The 21,497-nt window shown below is 42.5% G+C and overlaps 1 protein-coding gene across 2 annotated transcripts in view; it reads right to left on the bottom strand.

Annotated features, from left to right (window-relative positions):
• Nucleotides 1-851: 851 nt before the first annotated feature.
• The window catches only part of LOC126897332 (sal-like protein 1), a 47,002-nt gene continuing 26,356 nt past the window's right edge, over nt 852-21,497 (bottom strand). Inside the window, exons 2-8 of one of the 2 annotated variants that reach the window (XM_050670862.1) lie at nt 9,361-12,195; nt 8,880-9,206; nt 6,613-6,749; nt 4,250-4,928; nt 3,920-4,065; nt 3,498-3,692; nt 852-2,917 (exon numbers count right to left, since the gene is read on the bottom strand). In XM_050670862.1, the coding sequence (XP_050526819.1) occupies nt 2,435-2,917; nt 3,498-3,692; nt 3,920-4,065; nt 4,250-4,928; nt 6,613-6,749; nt 8,880-9,206; nt 9,361-12,195 (4,802 nt within the window). In that variant the 3' untranslated portion in view covers nt 852-2,434. Of the gene's footprint in view, nt 2,918-3,497; nt 3,693-3,919; nt 4,066-4,249; nt 4,944-6,612; nt 6,750-8,879; nt 9,207-9,360; nt 12,196-21,497 lie in introns of both variants that reach the window. The other variant, XM_050670861.1, reaches the window with a different exon arrangement.

Genomic DNA, 21,497 nt, shown 5'->3' with positions numbered 1-21,497 from the left:
TCCCTCCTAGGTATAAAATTGTCAATAACTTCTGAAATACTGGATAACTGGAGTGAAAAATGAAAAATAGGAACGTCAATTTCTCTGTGAGACTTTAAAATTAATTAATGATAGGAAATAGGTTGAGTCAATTTTATCATCGAGTAATCCATTTAAAAATTTTAGACCTGCTTTAATTCTACGGTCCGCCAACGATATCAAATTGAGTATGTTTGCAACGAAACTATAATCATGAGGAGCATGTTGAATACCCAATATAAATCCAGAATACCGTAAAAATTTCCATTGTATTCAATCAATTTGACAGTCATCAGATTAAAAATGTGGATTCGAAACAATAGTACCATACTCAAGAATTGGCCTTGTCACAAGACACTTAGCTGAAAGGTAAAGTGACCATTAATATCCTCTATAGCATCTGGCACACCACAGATCTATTGAGCCTTATCACAGTATCAAATTGTGCTGTGATGGGCCTTTATTTCTCGACTAAGAATTATATGGATAAAAACATAAAAAAACCACAAACGATTTTGGGACGAAAATTTGGGATTCTACGAATAACCTATCGGAACAAAAGCGTAAACTAACAGCTTATCGTAGAAAAATCGTTAAAATTGAAAATCTTAATGTGAAAACGGGACATTTAGTGAACCACAGAGATGATGTCAGCAGAGGCAAACCAATAGTCGCAAAACCAATAGAAAGCAGTTATTGAAAGGACCGAAGATCTTAAACTTAATCCTAAGAAAATTAGAACCAATCAGAAATCTTATATCGTAAGAATTCCTAATCGCGAGGTTTTTTAACAATGAGTGATGCAATTTTTATAATATCGTATTTACATTTATTTATATAATTGTGATATATGTATATAAATATAATTCAACTATAACTATCTATTACAATTCATGTGAGATTCAGTGACAACTCTAAATTTTATTACAATATTTTGATTTATACATAAATCGATAAAAATTACAATATAGGCTTTTGCGTGTAAAATCATTTCATTATTATTATTTTTTTTTTATAAAATTTTTCATTTTTTTTGGACTAGTAATTTTAGGAACATTCATCAATAAATAATAACATTTACAATAATAGCTTGTCAATACTAATAATAATTACAATATAATAATAATAATATTTTATTTAGAAAAAAAGGTATATTTATATTCATTTGTATCGCGTCCTCAATTACATTGTCAACAATACAAAAATTATTCTAAACCCGTAAAATAAAGTTGTGTCTTTCAAAAAAAAAATTATTATTTTAATTTAACTTTTGCATGTCCGATTACAACACAACAGTTCCGATGGTGCAAATTTCACCGCGTATGTATTTGTACTTTTACAAATACCATCGGAATACTATAATACATTTTATATTACACATTATTAATTAGAGTACATTTCGCACGTTTACCACCTTAATTCTGGTACATGATATTAAGACGAATTAGTACGAATCCGTTTAGAGTAACATTATTTTATCTATTAGTCGTTACAAAATCGTTATAAATGAAAACAATTGCTGATAATTATAATTATTCAATTATTATTATTATACAAACACAATGATAATAATTACTTAAGTATATAATAATTAATTATTTTATTAGATAATGATATTACAATATTTACTATACAATCATATATACACACATATCATTTTTTTTTTTTTTTACATAAATAATAATTTATAATATTACAATTAAGAGGTAAATACATATAGTGGTGATAGATATCAGCAATTAATACAAATATGGTTTAGGTTTCGGAAAAATTACTAAAATCTAAGAAAGCAAAGAAACTCGACGTTTTGATACAGAATTAATTAAATATTAATCAATCTCATCGATTTTTGACAATTCATAAATCGTAAGAATAAATAACAACAATACATAGTTGATACACCGTAAACGACAAACATATAAACAATGTAACGTTCGTGCGCGTATCGTACTATACGACGGCGTTCCACGAGGTTTTTACAAATAGTTATAAGAAAATTATATGGATTTGTCAAAATCTCGTAGACGGGTGCATATAATATGATTTTTTTCATGTTTAATTAGTAGAGTATAATGAAGAAACAAATGGTTTTAAAACAAAATCGACACAAATAACGATTTTCAAAGATGTCGACTATGAAAAGAAAAGCGAATCTCGTCGATAGAAGTTATCAGTTTAAAATTTTTATTCTAGACCTTACAAAAATTGTTATACACAGTATATTTCTAACAGTAAAAATGAAAAAATATAGTGCGGATGTGTTTTACATCTATTGTAACCCGTTCGGTAGTAGTGGTAACCTGATGTTATCACCTTCGGCGTGTGTAAAGATTGCGATGACCAGACGTTGTGTGTCACCGTGTGCGCGACCAACATTTGAGTTTTACCGGTTAAAACGCAAATATTCGAGAAAATGTTATGTGGCCAAGCCCTCGGTGCGATTCTGGCCGATATGGTTGGTATGAGAAATTGACGGCGGAGTCTGTGGCGGCGATTGGGACGCGTGATCGTCGAGTTGTCGGTGGCGTCGACGGCGATGATCCCTATCGTCGTCGTCGTCATCTTCGTCTTCGGCCGTGGCCGCGGCCGCCTCAACGGACTCGATGTTGACGGTAGCGGGCGTTCGCCCGTCGTACTGCAAATCCCACAACGGCGGCGTGCTCAAACGGTGTTGATGATGCTGGTGTAGCCGATGATGATGGTGATCGACGAAGGGATGGCGGTGAGATGATGGCGGCGAGAGCTGCTGTTTATCTGTTACTGAATCCGTTGTCGTCTTATTCAGCAACAAATCACTAGCAAACGACGATGCGACGGCACCTCCAAAATTACCGAATCCGCTCAAAATACGATTGCTCACGTTGCTGTTCACGTTTTGTATGACCGATATCTCGTTTATCTAGAAAAATAAAAATTCGTTAGATCATCGAAGGACTATCAGCGTTTTACTACGATTTCTATCGGAAAATGAACGACCCCGAAGATTATAGACATCTGTGTGGTGGAGGGGCATATGAGGATTTGAGGATCTGAGTGATGTGTTCTTTCTCGCGAGAATTTTTAAAAAGGGTTAACCGTACTCGTGTTTGTCGGGCGCCGGGGGGGCAACATTTTTGAATTTCTCGTACGATCTCTCCCTTTAGGCAAGTCGTCCGCATCAAGCGCAAAGGTTAAGACTGGTAGAGATTAGTGGATAGGTTTGGAGGTCGGCGAGAGGTCCCTGTCCTCTTGCAATACTAAAGACTAACCCACCCGTCTCTACACTATTCTCTCAGACTCGTCCCTCCCCTTTCCTTATTTTCCTCTCCCACATCTCGCCAAATCTTCTCGTCTGTAATTTCGGTCGTACGCTACACACACCTACCCGTTGTTTCGATTCTCTCTCTCTCTCTCCACTCGGACTGTGTCGGTCGTCGTTTTTTTTAGGCGTGATAGTACAGATCTGCCGCTGCCGCCGCGGACCGGTTACTCGCATGTACCTTTTGTTGGTGTATGCCGTTCAGAAACGGGCCGGGCAAAAAAGGATGATAGTAAATGTCAGGCCTTCTCTGCATAAAGTCCGTTTCCTTGACGCCACCGCTGTTGGTCATTTGTAAGGGCGGCGGCAGCTCCAGAGACATCCTCCGACCTCTTCTAGAAGTTCCGTTGGTCCACATATGCGTTCCCATATGTACCTGCAATACGAACGAGTTAGGCATTAGATTTGGAAAATATTTAGCGAACGCATATCGTGACACGGTATATATATATATATAAGAACCGTTACAGCCAATTTTAAAAAATCAGATATATATTCTATTACGTTACAAAATTTAAATTTGATTTTTTGACATTGTCCAATATGATGATTTTTGGGCTATCATATAGTAATTGACTATGTTTCGATTACCACCGTTCTTACCTTTAAATTGCCTTTGGTGGTAAACGCTTTCAGACAAACTGTGCATCGGAAAGGTTTGTCGCCCGTATGAGTTCTCATGTGTATCTGGAGAGCGGACGATGATGAAAAGTTTTTGTTGCACACGTGACATAAATGTTTCGGCGAACCTATGTTAGAAAATTACTCGTATTAGTAAAAACATATTATATATATTCTATCTATGTTAATGCTCATGTGTTGGCACAATGTCTCATATAAAAAAATTGTTTTACAAAAGAAAAAAAATTCGCTCACAATCGTGTGAGTTACTATGATGGATGAAATAAATTCTGAGGTTATGGTGGTACTCACTCGGTTGTCTCTTGGGTATCGGTAGACCGATATCGGAATCCGGCAACGAACGTTTAGGTGATAACGATAGACATTCGCCCTTTCTGACGTTGTTATTGTTATTATTATTATTGTTGTTGTTGTTGTTAACGATGACGACGTTGCCGGTGCTGCTGTTCACGTTGTTGTGGTTTTGAACGCCGCCATTTGTCGCAACGGTAACCGTCGGTGTCAACGAAGACAACGGTGACGGTACCGAAATCGGTGGCAAGACTATAGGTTTCGGTTGAGTTGTGGCCGCTGCGACACCGGCAACAATGGTCGCCGCCGTTGTCGTCGGAAATTCGTCGAACGAGGCGGTCGGCGGCGTGCAGGTGGATGCGTTCGCCACCGATACCGTTGCGGAGTTTTGCACGCCGATCGGGATCGAATGGACACCGCCGGTGGTCACTGCCGCCGCTGATGAATTGGACGGTATCGCTACGTGATTGACGCCCGCAGCGGCTGCGGCAGCCGACAAGAACATCATTTGCTGTTGCTGCTGCTGTTGATGATGATGATGATGTTGAGTGTCTCGGCTTTCGGAGCTTGTGTTACTGGCCGTATCGTCGTGACCGCAACTGGTGGAGTTGACATCGTAAACTCCGCTTGAGCTGCCGCCACCGGTAGACATGTCACGAGTCTTATGCGTTAACATGTGCTGTTTCATATTACCCTGCAACACGTGCAGAATTCATACTGAAATTTTACGAACTTTCAAAGCTGTTAATTAAAACAAATTTTGTTGTTCATCGAGATGGAAAATTCTCGCGTGTCCGTTTCAGTTTTTATGCGCTACAGTCTAGTGTCGGTCGAGCTAAGGGCTCGCATTAGTTAGTCCGGTTGTCTTTCAGTATCGTGTTGCGATTTAAAGTAAAAGAAAGGTAAATTTAGTTTTTCAATAGTAACAAGACTCGATGCGCGGTCGATAGGACGAGGTGTTGACCGTTGTGATCTTGGACAGGAGTATTCGGAGGAGAAACTTTGTGACACGCGCGTTGGACATCGAGATTTTTAATATTTAATGTGGAGTTGATAACACACCCAACGATAGGTGTTGTAGCATCAATATAATAACGATAAAAGGATGGTAAAAGGCGTAAATCCGGCCGAAAGTCTAATCACGCATGCAAACCGTCACACGTTTATTGTTTTCAATTAAAAAAAAAAAGAAAAATTCATTTCCGTGTATGACGACGATGATGTGTTGGTATATTAACCAAAAAATCCCGTCATCATTTCGAGTGGAAATAATTTCAAATAATACGACCAATGATGTTATGTGTATACACATTGATCTCTAAGGTACTTTTTTACTAAACGTAAACGTACATTTCCGTATACACATCGAGACACAACCATTACGCGGAAGTGGCACATCTCTTTTCTTGGGATACGTTATTAAATGCGCGCATCCCATCGAATCGTGTACGAAAAAAACCCGATCGTATAAATCGACAGGAAAAAGAGAAAATCAATATAAAAGTAAAAAAAAAACCGCAGTTGTCTCGCCATGCGCGACGACAGTAGTACATAGTTACTATATATAAGAGTATATATACTTTATATACATATTCTTAATGTATATAAATTATATTCTATATTTATATATTTTGCAATTCGTGTGCGCGTACGATACGCTATCGAATGAAAAATAACTAGGGATTATTATATTAATGTGTTATGGTATAATGATTCATTAAAACGGAGTGAAAAAAAAATTATATTTATATATAACTCGCCTGACTCTAAAACGAACAAAAAATTTCAATGGCAAAAGTTGAATAATGACGTGTTGGATATTAGTGGAAACGGAATAGGAACGATTCGTTTTCGCAAACCGGTTATGACAAATGGAAAAATCGGATTTGGCCAAAGATATTTTTTATCATTTCCGAATGAACGACATCAATGTTTGTGTGTCCCGCGTCTATGAGAAATCTTATAGAAATTACCTATTGATATCGGTGGCATTGCGTCGTCGTTATCTAGTACAGTGACCGTGTAACTGAATTGGTAGAAAAAAATGATATTTTGCCCTCAAATATTTATTCTCGGTATAATGAGAATCCATAATTTGTATTTCGTTGAACGTGCGAGTCTTTCTATCCGAAATATGCCGTCGATACACGCGAGGAAGTTTACTACTAGGAACACTAATATTATGATGGTATAGAAAGTTTACAGAGCTCATAATTTTATCCGTTTATAAATATATATACTCTAAATATAAGTAAGATTTTTTATTACATTTACGTTAATATTATACGAACTTTTCGTATAAACCTATCGAGTATGATATTATACATTAGTCTGGTATTGTAGAATGCAAATACGGGTCGTACCTTTGTGGAAAATCCTCTGTCACAAACAGTGCATTTGAACGGTCTCTCCTTGGTGTGACTCCTGTAATGAATTTCCAGTGCGGAGTGGCACGCGAACGTCTTGAAACAGATGTTGCACGTGGTGTTTCCTCGGGTCGCTGAAATATACCAAAAAAAAAACCATATTAAACCGATAATATTTCATAAAATCCTAAAAACGCCGGAAATTCGAGTGCGTTATGTTTGTTTCCTCGGGTTCTGCACTTCCCCCTCTCACCGTTCGTCAACATTAAATCCCAACGGGAATCGCGCGCCTTAATCGTGTTTGTAATTTAAAAATAACCAGAACATACATTCGGGGGGCGGTGGCGATTGAGGTGTTGTTGTATATTTACACGTGAATCTGACCTGACTACCCGATACGTTTCGGGTACGTCGGAGCTGGTCGAGTTTTTTTTTGTAAAGGGTAAAAAACGTTTTTTACTCTCTCTATCCTTCAAAAAACGTGAAAGATTCAAAAATGAAACGTGTGTTCGGCGGGGTACTCGTCGAAGGTCTGTTCCGCGATCGTTTTTGTAGGGCGAGTTTGTTAGACGCCATAGGGTTATCTCTCGCTCATTACCAGTGATTGCAATAATTATCGAGCTAACAGCCCACCCTCCCGCGACACGTCCGGTCCGATGAACCCAATGGCCCACTAAACGAACGAAACTATGCACACGTTTATACTAACACGGGTGGTTGTGTTAAAAACCGATTGGGGTTTTATTTGCAATGCCAAAAAAATTTCGAACGCGTCTCATCGTGTAAAATGCATAGAAAGAGATGACCCACCGACAAACTTTACCCAAGGAAAACGAAACGGCTTTCGAGAAAATCAGATGCCGTTAAGATCAATGTACACACACACACTAGACGAGCGCTCAACATTTTTTACCTCGTGCAGATAATATGACACGATATGAGTGTGTGTCAGAAAGATGCACCGCGGCTGTGCGATTAGATTGTCGTCGTTATGGGTACACTGGGAGTACTGCGTAATGTAAAAAACCATATGCAAAGTACATATTAAAATAAAACACGTGTAATGTAATTGAAAATTAGACAAAATATTTTCGTATACATATTCAATTATAAATTCGTTCGTATTTTCTCTTCAGTCATTAATATCTCTGCAAATCGTTTTATTTTAATTTCGTGTCGCAACGTTTAGACGCCAGACTCTTGTACGTTATAAATACTCCCTGTGGTCGCAGTGCCCAAAACGAAATATTCAATCGTGCATTTTATATATATATATACATATAAATAATTATATGTATCGACGACGTGTATCGCGTTCGTCGTCTAGAGTTTGCGAGCCACGTGTACTATAGGCAAAAAGAAATACTCGAGATTCATTTTCGATTCGATTAACGGTGACGGCGGCGGGGCGTCTAAATATAAAAACCTGACGACGACGAACAATTCTTCGGCCGTTTAAATGTCAATGCACATTGTCACGTTTTGCTGCTAGCGCGCTCGTTGACGTCTGCTTATGATAATGCCGATGCTACTACGACCGGAGGAGAAGGATGTGGAGGAGTAGGTATCCGGCTATGGTGTATATGCGACGAGCCGCGCTCTCCGTAGCAGTAGCAGCAGCATTCGTCGTAGTGCCAAAAAGTGCGTGCAATTTATCCCGACCCGGTACATTGTCCGGCCATTACAATGGAACGGATAAAAAAAAAACCATGCGCATAACAGAACAGAAATAAATTAAAGAAAGAATTAACGTCTATTTCGGACGCCGAGCGCGTATGACTTTTTCTTTTTTTTTCGTGTAGAGTACACTTCACACACAATACCGTACGACATTCAATTTGTATTGATGACGATGATTCGATTAAAACCTGACTAAACGAGCACACGTACAAACGATCCTCGGTTACTGTAAAGAGACGCTTTTGAATTTTACAAAAAAACCCAGTCTGACCCCACCCAGTTCTTGTTGCTCGCCGAATTGTGCAAAAAGAAAGGTTGGAAATGTCGTCTTTGCCGCACCCAAAGAAAAACCTCAATCAATTTTGATAGAGAAATTTTATCAAGGATTTATGATAATGTTTTATTAATACGAACAAAATAATTATTCTTATGAATAATTATTGTTCAAGATAAGAAAAAAAATAATCATATTGATAAATATATCATAGATTCAATAGTAATGATATATTTATCAAATTGAACAATGAATTTATCATATAGATCGACGTTTTTCTCTGGGTGCGGTGTCGTCACGTCTTACTTACCGGCAGGTCCAAAAGACGGCCCGTGACCGGACATGACAGATCCGGTAGCGGCACCTGCGGCACTGGCCATCAGCCCGCCAAACGACGGTGGTAGATACGCCGAGATGATGTGATTTGCGGCGGCCACAGCGGCGGCTGACGAATGCTTGGGCGTCAGGTCCAGTGGAGGTGAGTACCGGCTGAAATTCGTGACGGGAGATTCGGGCCGGGACCCGACTTCGCCGCGGTGGTACTTGTTGTTGGAAGACGATGACGTGGGTCGGGGCGAGCAGGAATCGTCGTCAGACGTCATTAACGGCGGCGGCGGACTAGAAAGCATTCTAGCACCTGTTAAATTAAAAATAAAAACAATAATATCAATATACCGAAGCGATTATAATAATTTAAAATCTATACGGAAAAAAATTCGTCAGCCGAAATAGTGAAACCTGTTCAACCCCCTCCTCCTATTTTTTTATGCGTAAATAATCTTTACAATTACTTTTGTTCGATAGATTTTCCGGTAGGTCCGTTTGTATTCCTCCGTCGTTGAGATCGTCTTCGTCTTCGTCGTCGCTGTACTTTGTGTCCACGCTGAGTTCGTCTGTCTGCGCATCCACGTCATTGCACGCCAGTCGCTGGCGCCGCCGTAAGCCTTCGGCCGTGTCAGCAGGCTTCGCCACCGCCTCTTCATCGGCGTCGTCGTCATCGTAGTCTTCCAATTTATCATCGAATGACGTTTCTGTGGTCGGTAGCGGTGCCGGGAGAACCGGCGACAAAGATGTCGAATCGCGGGAAGAACAAGCGACGGCCGGTTTGCTGCTTAGATTTTCCGGTTGATCTTGCTGTTGTTGATGATGCTGTTGATGCTCGTGTTCTCGTTCGAACCGATGGAAAAAGTTTTGCAGCGATGGGCCGCCGGTGCCGCGCTGTTCGACCGCCGAACGCTGTTGCTGTAGACCGGAGGCGGCGAGTACGGCCGCGGTAATACCGTCGGCCGCCGCCGACTGTTGTTGCGTTTGTTGAGACGCCTGACCGAGTCCGTGATGACCGGCCGCAGCGGCCGGTCGGAACAACGATAAAGCCGCCGCGGCGGCTGCGGCCGCAGCCGAAAACGAAGGCGACGACGAAGCGACGGCGGCGGCGTTGGAAAACTGATGATGATGCGAATGCGGATGTTGATGATGGGATATCGGTGAAGTAGCCGCTACCGATACGTTTTGTTGAGAATTGCCACTGTGATGGTGCTGCTGTTGCTGTTGCTGCTGATGATGATGATGATGAGGGCTGCCGCCGCTCAAGTGCGGCGGTATCAAAGACGGGAATTCCTTGTCCAGGTGTTCGGGCACGGGCAGCGGGTTCATTTTGACGTTCGGAAACTTGGTCGTGTGACGCTGAAAATGCACTTTCAGGTTGCCCTTGGTGGTGAACCGGCTACCGCACACATTGCATTTGAACGGCCGTTCGCCCGTGTGCGATCTGATGTGTATCTGCAGGGCCGAGTCGCTGCCAAACACTTTGCCGCAGTACCGGCATCGGTGTTTGTAGAAATTATCACCTCGGCCACCGCCACCGGACGAAGACTTGCCGTCGCCGTACGGCGATAGCGAACCGCCGCTGCCCTTGCCGTTGCCGACGCCGTTAGGTCCGCCGGCTCCTCCGCCCTTCCGGAAAGAAAGCTCGTCCGCCAGGTTATTGGCCAACAACCCTTGGCTGGCCTTGTCCAGCACTTCTTGGGCGCGCCTCTGCAGCATTTCCAACGTGTTGGGCTCGCTGGGCGATGGCGGTGGGTCCAGGTTAGTGATGATGGACGACGCGAAAGCCGACGACACCGAACAGGACGGTATGAAATCGTGATGTGTGGTTATCGGAGCGGGGGCGGCTGTGGACGAGTACGTCGATGACGACGTCGGCGCGCTCTTGTCCACGGCCTGCACCGTCGGATAACGTGTACCGTTGATGAGCGGTGGCGGCGTCGTTGTTGACGAAGCCGCAACGGCGGTGGAGGCGACGCTCGCCGATGCCGGCGAACGAGACGGCGGCGGCGTCGGAGATCGACTGAACGCGGCGGCAGTGAATGACGGCGTTATGGTGTCGGTTCGTCGAACGGCGGTCGCCCGATCGCTGAGCGGCGGTGTTTGCGACGGTCGTCGTCGTAGAAGTAATCGTAGATCGGATTCGACGGTCGATAGCGGCGGCGGCAAGTCACCACCGGTCGATTTTTCATCGTCATATCTCACAACGTCGTCTTCTTCGTCGTCGTTGTCGTTGTCGTCGTCGCCGTTGTTCGGCGACATCCGGTCGGAACCGTCGGTACTGCCGCCGGTACCGATGTCGGCCGCGCTCGTCGACGGCGGGAGGGTAGGCGTAAGCGACGTTGCCGACCCGGCGCAATCGCTCTCTTCGTCCCGTCCGCCGCGGCGACTGATCTGCAACTGTTGCCGCAACTGTTGTATGAGGCTGAGCTGCATCATCTGTTGGTGCTGCAGCGTGAACAGTGTCGAATTGACTATGGCCAGATCTTGGAGTACGTTAGGATTGCCGGCGGCTGCAACGCCTCCGTTGTTGGCGATGGCCATAGCGGTAGCGGCAAACTGCGCTACCGCCACCTTGGTGTTTTGTAGCGCTTCCAGAGTGACGTGTCCCGGAATGTGTTGTTGTTGTTGCTGTAGGTGGTGTTGGGACAACGCGTCTATCGCGGCGGGACCCACCGCACCCGCGTTTGCGAAACCAAACGGAAAACCGCCGGTGCCCGATTCGTCCGGTTCCCGTCCTGCGGCGGTGACGACGACGCTACCACCGCTGTAACGCCGGCGGTTGTTGTTTTCCGCGTCCTGCCGCCGCCGTCTCCGCTGTTCTTCGTGCGTTTTGTCGCCTCCATCGTGTCTTCCTCCGTTGCATCTCAAATCTGCCGCTTCAGCGACGTCGCGGATTCGACGACGACGATGCCCATACCGTTGCCGTTCGTACGACGACCGTTCCGTGGTCACATTCAGCGCCTCGTCGTCGTCGTCGTCGTGGCCCTCGTGGATTTCTTGGAGTTCGCCATCGCCATCCTCGTCGTCGTCATCGTAGTCGTATTTGTCAACGTCGACGTTTCGATCGTGCCGCCTCGCCCGTTTACGACGACGACGGTTCTGCTGCTCGTCGTCTTCGCTGTCGGCGGCCTCTGTGCGGAGCACGCAAGTTTTGTTGTGCTCCGACAGTTCGGAAAAGCTGAGGAAACCCATGGCACACTGCCGGCAGGTGTTTGACAATTTTCTGGGTAATTTTTTGCCGTGTATCGGTCCGTTTTCTTCGTCTTGTTCGTCGTCCGACGTTGTCATGGATACGGCCCCTGTGTAAACGAAAACACACAATTATAATAAATAAAAAAATTGGTAAACGTATAGATGATGTTGATGGTTTGTTTTGTTGGATCAATTTCAATAAAGTTGTGAAACCAATCGAGTATATTTCGGGAGGACGTACAACATCATAGTCGTACACGACCGCGCGTGTTACACATCATGTGAATGTTTATTTACACCCCATACGAAAATGTACATGTGCTCCGTGGCCTCCCAACCAGCCCTGTACAATACACCTTAATATTTCGGTTTAACTATTCCATTTTCTATTCAATTGAGTTTTTACGGTCTCGACCGTAAATTAATAAAAATGTGTTATTAATTAATAGTTTCGTCGTCGTCTAGACGTCGTTTATACCACCGAGCCGATGTTGGCAGCCAGATAGTGTAAAAAATAACCGCGTCGTATGTCGACGCGGTTATGTTATTAGAAGAGCGGAATTCGTTCTCATTTTTTTCTTCTATTATTATTGTTTATTGCTGCTGCTGTTTTTAACGCGTGACTTTAGCGTTTAAATACAAAACGAGACCGAGAATCTTAAAATAATAAAAAATCCAAGAGTCAATTAAAGGCGGCGGCAAACCTGCGGTAGATTAATTTCTGGGTGTATTTAACGGGCGATTACGATGCACTGCCGACCGTCGAGGACATGCTATGCGATCATGTTCGAACCGAGTTGAATCGTCCGTGTCTCATTTGTTCCAAAGAGATCGACTTCGGAACCCAACTCGGTGTTTACAAAACCCTAGACGACTGATCGGGTCGTGTTCTGTTGTTTCCCGTTGTTAAAAAATTCGATACCGAGAATAATATCACAGCGATTTAGTATAACGCATCGGTTATTCGCTGCTCCCAACACGACCGTGTACGATGATAATAAGCGGTTTTTAAAATTGATTACAATCAATCTATTATTGTTATTATTTTTTTTTTTTTATCGTATTATTCATCATTCTAAATGTGTTTTTTTTACCTCGCTAATCCCCCCCATCCATCTCACACCACACCGCGTCACCACCCCACGATCTTCTAGCGGGGCGACTTCCAGTTGATTTGTGGCCGACTAATAACAATTTTACTCGATCGTAGCCCCCCCCCCCCGGGGTCCTGCTCCCACAATATCGTATTCGCGCGCTGATCGATTCTTCGCATACTCCCTTTGTGTAGTTTGCGCGCGTCGTCGTGTAATCATCGCGTTCTTTGTAATACGCGCGCAATTATCGCCCGTTATTATTTTTACTGCCGCCGCCTACGTCGAACCGGATGGCGACGGGAAAAAAAGCACATCGCGTTTTGGTGTGTGCGGCGTCTGTGTGAAAATAAGAGGACCGTACACGGACCGGAAGTATTCGAATTAAACCGTGGAGCGTCCGCGTTTCGGATGAATAGACTGCCGCCGCCGTCGGAGCTCCGGAATCGATCATACGCACCGGGTCGGGGGGCGATTCGTCACCGCCGCCGTGTGTAGGTATTTAGTGTGTCGGTCGTTTATTGTATAACGCGAGAGCACACACATACATACGGCCATGCATCAGTAAATAGGTAAGACTCAAATGTCTCGAAACGATTACGAGGCGACTACGACGACGAAGTAATAAGAGTTTGAATTTTCCCGAGGGCGGAAGAGCGCGCTAACCCCGTCGGATTTTCGTTTTATTGTTTATGGTCGTCGGCCACCGCATATTTTACACTCGGCGATTCGATTTGTTATGCACGACGGTACTAACGACGAATCGAAAACTACTTGAGACGCGATATGCACGCGCGTATTATATGTACACTTATTCCTTAGTGATGGATGGGCGAATGCAATAATAACACCCGCCGCCTTGTCGTGATCAATCGGTGTGCGCTTTAAAAAACAGTCCGGATCGTTTTTTCGATTCGGGGCGATTATTACACGACGCGATAAACCGTGTTAAAAACAAAAATCAAAAGAGGAAATTCGGCTGACGTGAGAATCGGTTTCTTTTTAAGATTTTTTTCTTTTGTCTAACGTCGTGTATTTTGTTTTCACCCTCGAAAATCGATCCGCCACTCGGCGGCGGCCAACGCGACTCTTTTTTCATGACGGTCGTATGCCATCGCAAATATCGTTGTACGCGTCCGATTGCTCAGGTCGCGTTACCGCTTTTCGCAAACCCAACACGCGCGTGCCCATTATAGAGCGATCTATGTAGTCCCCTCTATAACGCGCCCACTGTNGGGGGTGCTACACGACACAGTGTGGAGAGCGAAATTTCACGTATTTATGCGATACGGGAGACCGCGGGACGATAAGGGGCGCTCGGCGGTCGCACTCCGCGTGCAACTTTGACAACAACGATTGGTGACGTGGGCGCCGCGGGCAAGTAGCGCTATGTGGACACGTGTCCCGATCACAAAAAAACGATATTTCCAGAAAAATATCTACACGCAAAACGGCAGCCGCCGGTACTCTGTTGGACGCGCTCACCGCGCGCGTTATTGCCGCCCCTACACCCCTCGCATACCACCCGTCAAACATACGTTTTTCGTATTAATATAATATGCCGCGGTTACGGGTGTGCGTCGAGTGCGGTCGGCGTACACGGTGCAGTAGAGTCGATATAGGAGGGGACGGTCGGGTTTTCCCGACGGCGGAGCAGGACAGGAGAAGTCGCGTTACACAGTACTACAGAGGATAGAGAGCACCGTATGCGGTGGTATTGCGGTACGGTATGGGACGGCAAGGCGCACGGCCCAGTAGCGTATGACGCCGGTCGTCTACATCGCCGCTACTAGCGACGTAGAGCAGAGATTACGACGTTCCGACCGGTATACCGTCGGGTACCACCGCACGGTAATTACCCAAACCGACGGTCGTGCGTTTGATTCGTACGAGATAACAGCAAAGATCATCTAGCCAGTTGCGGCAGACATCGCGTTTTCGTCTGGCCCGAGCTACCAGTTCATTCGGCACACGATTCAGAGTAATTACTGGCGAGTATTGCACACACACTCGGAGAAAGTTTCGGACGAAAGAGTCCGATAGGCGAATAAAACTGTCGTCGAAACACTAGAGTTCCGAAAAAATCGTGTACGCGGCGCCGGTCGTGTGCGGCAGAGCGTTTGGTTTTTAAGAGGCGCGTTCTGTCACTCGATGACACCACGGCGTTGTTTTGTTTGCATTATTACGTCGCCACCGTTTCTCCGTCCGACAGAAATATACATTTTTTCACCAAAAAACATGTGCTCGAGCACAAACCGCCGCCGCCGTCGGGGGTTGAGATGACGGTTCTTCATCCTCACGATATTTATCGGTGTATTATTATTATTATTATTATTACTGCTGCTGCCACCGACGCCGCTATTACGAGGAAAACAAAATAAATNTAATAAATATATAGTAACTCAATCATTCTCATGCTCATACAGAACCACCCTAAATTTATATTTCATTTTGAATTACTATAGTCTTAACTGTCATAACATAAAAACAAATCTGCGGCGCGGGGTGCCCCCCCCGTCACCGTAATATATTTTCTTCTCCGGCAGCTATTTGACACCGGCCCACTTGACGGTAAGTGTCACCGTCGTCGTCGACGACCCTCGTTTTGTGTTGTTAATTTCAATGTTTTTTTCTACCCCTCTGCCCGGTGCTACGGGGTTTCCGTCTTTTTGGAATATTCGAGTTTTAAATTTAGACAGAAATCCTACCGGCTCATCATTTACGTCCCGCTAACCATTAACATTGACGTGTTTCATCTGCGGCTCTTAGTGTTATTATTAATTATTCGATATACGCGTACCGTGTACAGTGTTGTCGGTTTGTGGTGTATGTGTGTACACGTGTACGCGTTAAATTAAAAACGCTCCGAGGTTAGCGTGTGTCGTCGTCGGCGATGCCCTCCCGACCAGTTTTTATAAATAGACCTAGACAACAAATCGTGTGTAATACGCGCCGGTAAATCGGTTGACGATTTAATACGCTTTTACCGCCGTTTCGGTGTGCCCGGTGAGGGGCTATAGCGCCCCCCCCCCCCAACGAGCTCTTGTAAAATGAAAACGACAATAAAGACGCGTACGGAACCCGCGCGACTACCGTATCCTTAACGTTGGCGAATCGGCAAAACGACAATTAAAAAAAATAAAGAAAAAAGGTCAACCCGTCTAACTAAGAGACACACTCGTAGTACACCACGAACGTAGTTAAATAAAAATAAGTAGCGGTCAAATTGTTGTTATTCGTTAATTCGTTTTATAGTATTCATATTTATTTGTTTTTTTTTTCTAAATATAGGACGACGTCCGTCGGCGGATCGCGCGCGAGCCAATAACGTACACGAAAACGCGTCGTTTTTAATAATTGTTATCAAACGACACTGGTAAGGATTCCAAAATTTCTCCTCTTTGTTTCCAAATTAGTATCGCGTTTCTCGCCCACCCGTATGTGCAAACGCGCCTATAAGTCCGCGAGTGTGTGTGCGTACACAATATCAATTATACCCTTTAGTGGACACGAAGCCGTATTTTGCCGCGGCTCTATGGCGGCGATGCCATTCGATACGTCAAAATATTGACGATAATATTAATAACCGGTATCGTTTTCGTTATTTTTTTTTTTTTTTTTTATACCTCTTCGAAGCCACAAATTAAATGTCGTCGGTTTTACTGCGGCAACGACGACCCGACGCGATATTCGGTCCTCGTATTTTTTACGATAATTTTTCACGGTCCCTTTGGGCAAACAGCGTCCGCCGACCAGTGTTTTTATCACTACCGATTCGTCGAACTTATTGTTTTTTATATAACGTTATATATATTCTCCTAGAAACGCTCCCCCGTTCGGAATCGTCCGGCCGGCGACAAACAGTAGTAGTACGACAGCAGACGAGATATTGGAGACGCATAAAAGAATTCACCACCGCAATAGACACACACACCACGGTCGGCAACACACGAATATATAAATAAAATAAAAAAAGGGACGACGACCACTATCGCGTGTGACAGTTGTGCGAAGGGAATCTATGCCCGTCGAATTGGCAAAATGCGGTACTTATATGTATACGTATATAGAAATACACGAGAAATTTGTCGATTCGGAAAAACATGCCGACACGATAATAATATCGATATCTCGTGTCCTCCTCTCGGATTTCAAATCTTTTTCTTTTTTTTACCGTAATAAAAGTATTTTCTATGTCCACACACACACACACACACGCGCGCGAGAGGGGCTGAAAACTACTGTCGTTTGTGTCCTTTTTGTGCGTGTGCGTATATGCATGAAACGGCAGTGAGTTTTTATTTCAATAGAAACGTCACGCGGCATCGAATTTGATGACCGTACTCTACACACACACACACACGTTATTGACACTGGTGTGCAATAATGTTGACATTACGGCGGTCCCCTCGGGTTCGCGTCTACAGAGACATCCGTCTAATAACAATAATAATAAAAGAAAAGACGAGTGTATTTTTGTCATATTTTTTTTTTTCAATAATCGCGAACTACGACGATCCTCCGGATAACGTTGTGTTTACATTGTGTACACACATATATACACACCAACGGAGGAGACGGCGGCGGTTGCGACGACGTTCACTACCGACAATCGGTAAACGGGACAGTGCTTGTCAGTCATCTCGGAAAACTATTGTGTAGAATAAATGATAAAAAAAAAAAAAATACATATATATTATGTCACCGATGTCGGCGGTACTTGTCATCGTCATGTCGTTTCAACAATGCGCTCCGAGTGCTCGCGGGATAAACGCGAAAAAACACAACTACAACGGAATAATAGTCGTCGTATTATTATTATTATTACCATTATTACCATTATTATTATTATTATCGTTATTATATTATAATACGCGCGTGCGTGTGTTAGTATTCTATGGACCAAAGACAAATTCCGTGCACACTGTTAAGTAGTGGTTTCGAAAAACGTATGTGGAAAAAAATTCGTACCAAAGGAAGAGGAGAAAGACGCGCGTGGGAACCGCCTCTAATTTTGTGACCGTCCGAACGGTTCAATAGATTTATATCTGAAAACCGAGCGATCCTCAGAAAAAATCTTCATAGTGTTGATTTTTTCGGAAACGCGTGACCGCAATATAAATTATTTTTAGTAAACTCTGCGATTATTACGAATATAAATAAATATATATTATACAAGTCATCGGCGGCGTACACGTATAAAACAAATAAACGTCATTTTTTCACGGCCGACCACCGCGTATCATGCCGTTTATTATTCTGAAACAATCGTAAAAAAATTAATACCCGTTTACACTTTTTACCGGTACACAATTCGACCGCCGCGTCTCTATATTAATGTTTTTTCCCCGTTTTATTGGACTCGTATTATTATTTTATTTTATCGGAGTCGTATTTTAATTCTGTGTTTTATCTATGTCACATATTTTAATAATTTCAATGTCGTCGGTGTCATATTTTATGGCCTCGGTCGTCGCGGCGGCGGCGGCGGTTTCGAACGAGCGCCAGGTCGCGGGGCTCGTACCGTACACGTTATTTCCGTAATAGAAACGCGTATAGACATCGTCTACACGTTCATAATGTACAGAGTGATTCTCATAAACACACCCCCCCCCACTCTCAACAATTACTGGCAATATAAAAATAATTTCAACATTTTTTTTACATATTATTGTTAAATTATTAGCTATGAAACACTTTAGAGTTCATCACTTATACGTCTTGTCGACTTTGTTTTTACAAATGGGAACACACATCTCGAATTAAATAAAACGTTTGAGGTTTTATTCTAATAGTAAATGTCATCTTAAAGTTTTTAACATAACTTTAATCGTTTAAAACTTTAAACAGATATGCTGTAAGTGTGGTTGTAAGGAACATTGCCGTGAGGAGGAGAATTAACATTCTGTCGGTAGTCATAATAGACAATTTACACTGAGTGCCTGCGATAGCAATATCATAAAAAACTAATTGGCCGACATTTACATAAATTTTGGGAAGTCGTTCCCAATCCCCAATTAAATAACTAACCACAAATTAAAAATATAAAAACCTATACAATGCGGAAAACCATATAGTAAATATGGCTCAACCCCACACAGAGTGTTATATCTTTCTGTCAATGAAAAAAGCCGTTTGGTAAGAAACTCGACTAAGAGCAAATGGAAATCGCACAAGGCGAGGAAGATGCTAAAGAAAAATAATGATAAAACGGATGTCTTAAAACCCAATTCTGCATGTCAGACACCTCAAGTATCAAAATTAAAAAGCTAATATTTTCATTGTAATTCTGGTTTAATATTGTACGATAAATTAAGAAAAAAAAATTTATTGTTTCTTTACTTCTCGTCATTCTCGAATTGTGGAAATTTACTTATTATTTACCTTTTAAATATGAGAAATACGAATAATTCTTTTCTTTTGTGTATCGGTTTATTGTACATTATGTGTATCTTTGTTTTGTACGTTCCATATTGTTCAATTATGTCTTTAATAATAACGTTTGTGTTATTATTGAATTTTTATTACTACAAGTTATAATTAAGGAATAAAGAGTGTCTCTTTAAAATACAGCTGTGTCTTTAAACGACAACACGTCTCTGGTAGTAATCCAAAAAGTAATTTATGCTGGTAATAGTTAAGTAAACTTAGTCTTATTACTCTATCGGGTAACGGCTACCAATCGATGGGCATACCTCTTAGTAGTATTATTGGAAAAAAGGTTCATAATTGAGTCAGTTAGCACCTAAAGGCCTAATGTATTTATAAAACTATTAAACGATACGACACTTGTACAAGTCACTATCCCAACTTGTATTTGTAATCCCGTGTATATTTACACGCATTATAAGTATAATACTTACATTTTGTAAAAAAGTTGAAACTTTAAGTTTTTATGTCTAATAAGCGAATAAAATCGTGTTAAAAATTCAAATGCCATTTACTATTGAAATAAGACCTCAAAAATTTTCATTAAATTCAAGATATATGGTGTTCCCGTTTGAAAAACAAAGTCAAATATTCTTACAAAGTATTAGGGGCGAACTCAAAAAGTATTACATGACTGTTAGTAATTCAAGAATAATATGTAACTAATGTATTAGAAAACAAAAAAAAACGTTTAAATTTTTTTATTTTGTCAGTAATTGAGTGGGTTATAATGAAAACTCTTTAAATAAATATTTAGATACGACGTTTAACGTATAGACGTGTCTGACAACTTTTAAAGTTGTTTATAGAGAAAAACAAGCTTGGACCGGAATAGTATTTAAAAAAAGACCACGGTCGTCGTCGAATCGATCGTACGAATTTTCGTGGCCTATCTAACAGTATCGAGGGGAGGGGAGGGGAAGCTCGCGAAAACGTCCGACGAGAAGTCGAGACCGATAAATCTCGAAGGCGTTTTCACCGGACTCGTTGGATCCGCCGAGCGATTAAATCTTCCGAGTCTTTAGACGATATTATTAATAGAAGAACGCGCGATCTTCTCTCGGTCGGTGTTGTTATTTTTTTTAATAAAAAATTTGTACGTTTTATCGATTTTCGAATTCATTATTAATAATGAATGTTTTTCATATAATTTATAAACTCGTGTACTCGTAGTACTCCGCGTACAGACGTGTATTCCCGTTATCGTCTCGGTTTATCTAATACACACACACACAACAATACCCATCAAACGACGATGTATGCACGACATTTTATTTTATACGCTCTTAATTAAAAACCTGACTCTTTGTCACACACACAGACAAAAGTAAATACGAGACGATCAAAACCGACGCTATGTAGATTTATCGTCTAGACCTGAACGACAACGTTGGTTCTCGGGGCAATTATAATAAATTATTAATAATTGATATTCCGAATACATATACACGTATAGCCGACCGCCCCGCGCATTTACCGGAAAATAACACGACAAAATATCACACTTTATTTTCCATCGAGGCCCCTTAATTAAATTTGAATTTATAATACGGTGCGACATACGTGTGGCCGCCGCAGAAGACTTTGTTTTAAATCGTTGCCTCGAAACGCGCATAACACAAGATGTACTCACCCCCCCCACCACCCCCTCGACGTACACGCGTGTGCGGTGCCGTGGCCGTCGCGTTGTTTTGCGCGAATAATTAATTGCCACATATATCTCTCTGGTTGAAAATCGAATAGAAAAATACAAAACAATACGAAATGATGACAACGCGCGCTACATTATAGCAAAAAATAAAAAACAGAGTGAAGCTATTCTTATACATATATTTCGTAACGTTTTAAATTTTAATGATTTCAATACGTCGCGCAGTCACAGTGTATAG

Source organism: Daktulosphaira vitifoliae, unplaced genomic scaffold (assembly GCF_025091365.1).
Source record: "Daktulosphaira vitifoliae isolate Bord-2020 unplaced genomic scaffold, ASM2509136v1 Scaffold_2, whole genome shotgun sequence".
Lineage (NCBI taxonomy): Eukaryota > Metazoa > Arthropoda > Insecta > Hemiptera > Phylloxeridae > Daktulosphaira > Daktulosphaira vitifoliae.
This window is presented reverse-complemented; position numbering and strand designations above follow the sequence as displayed.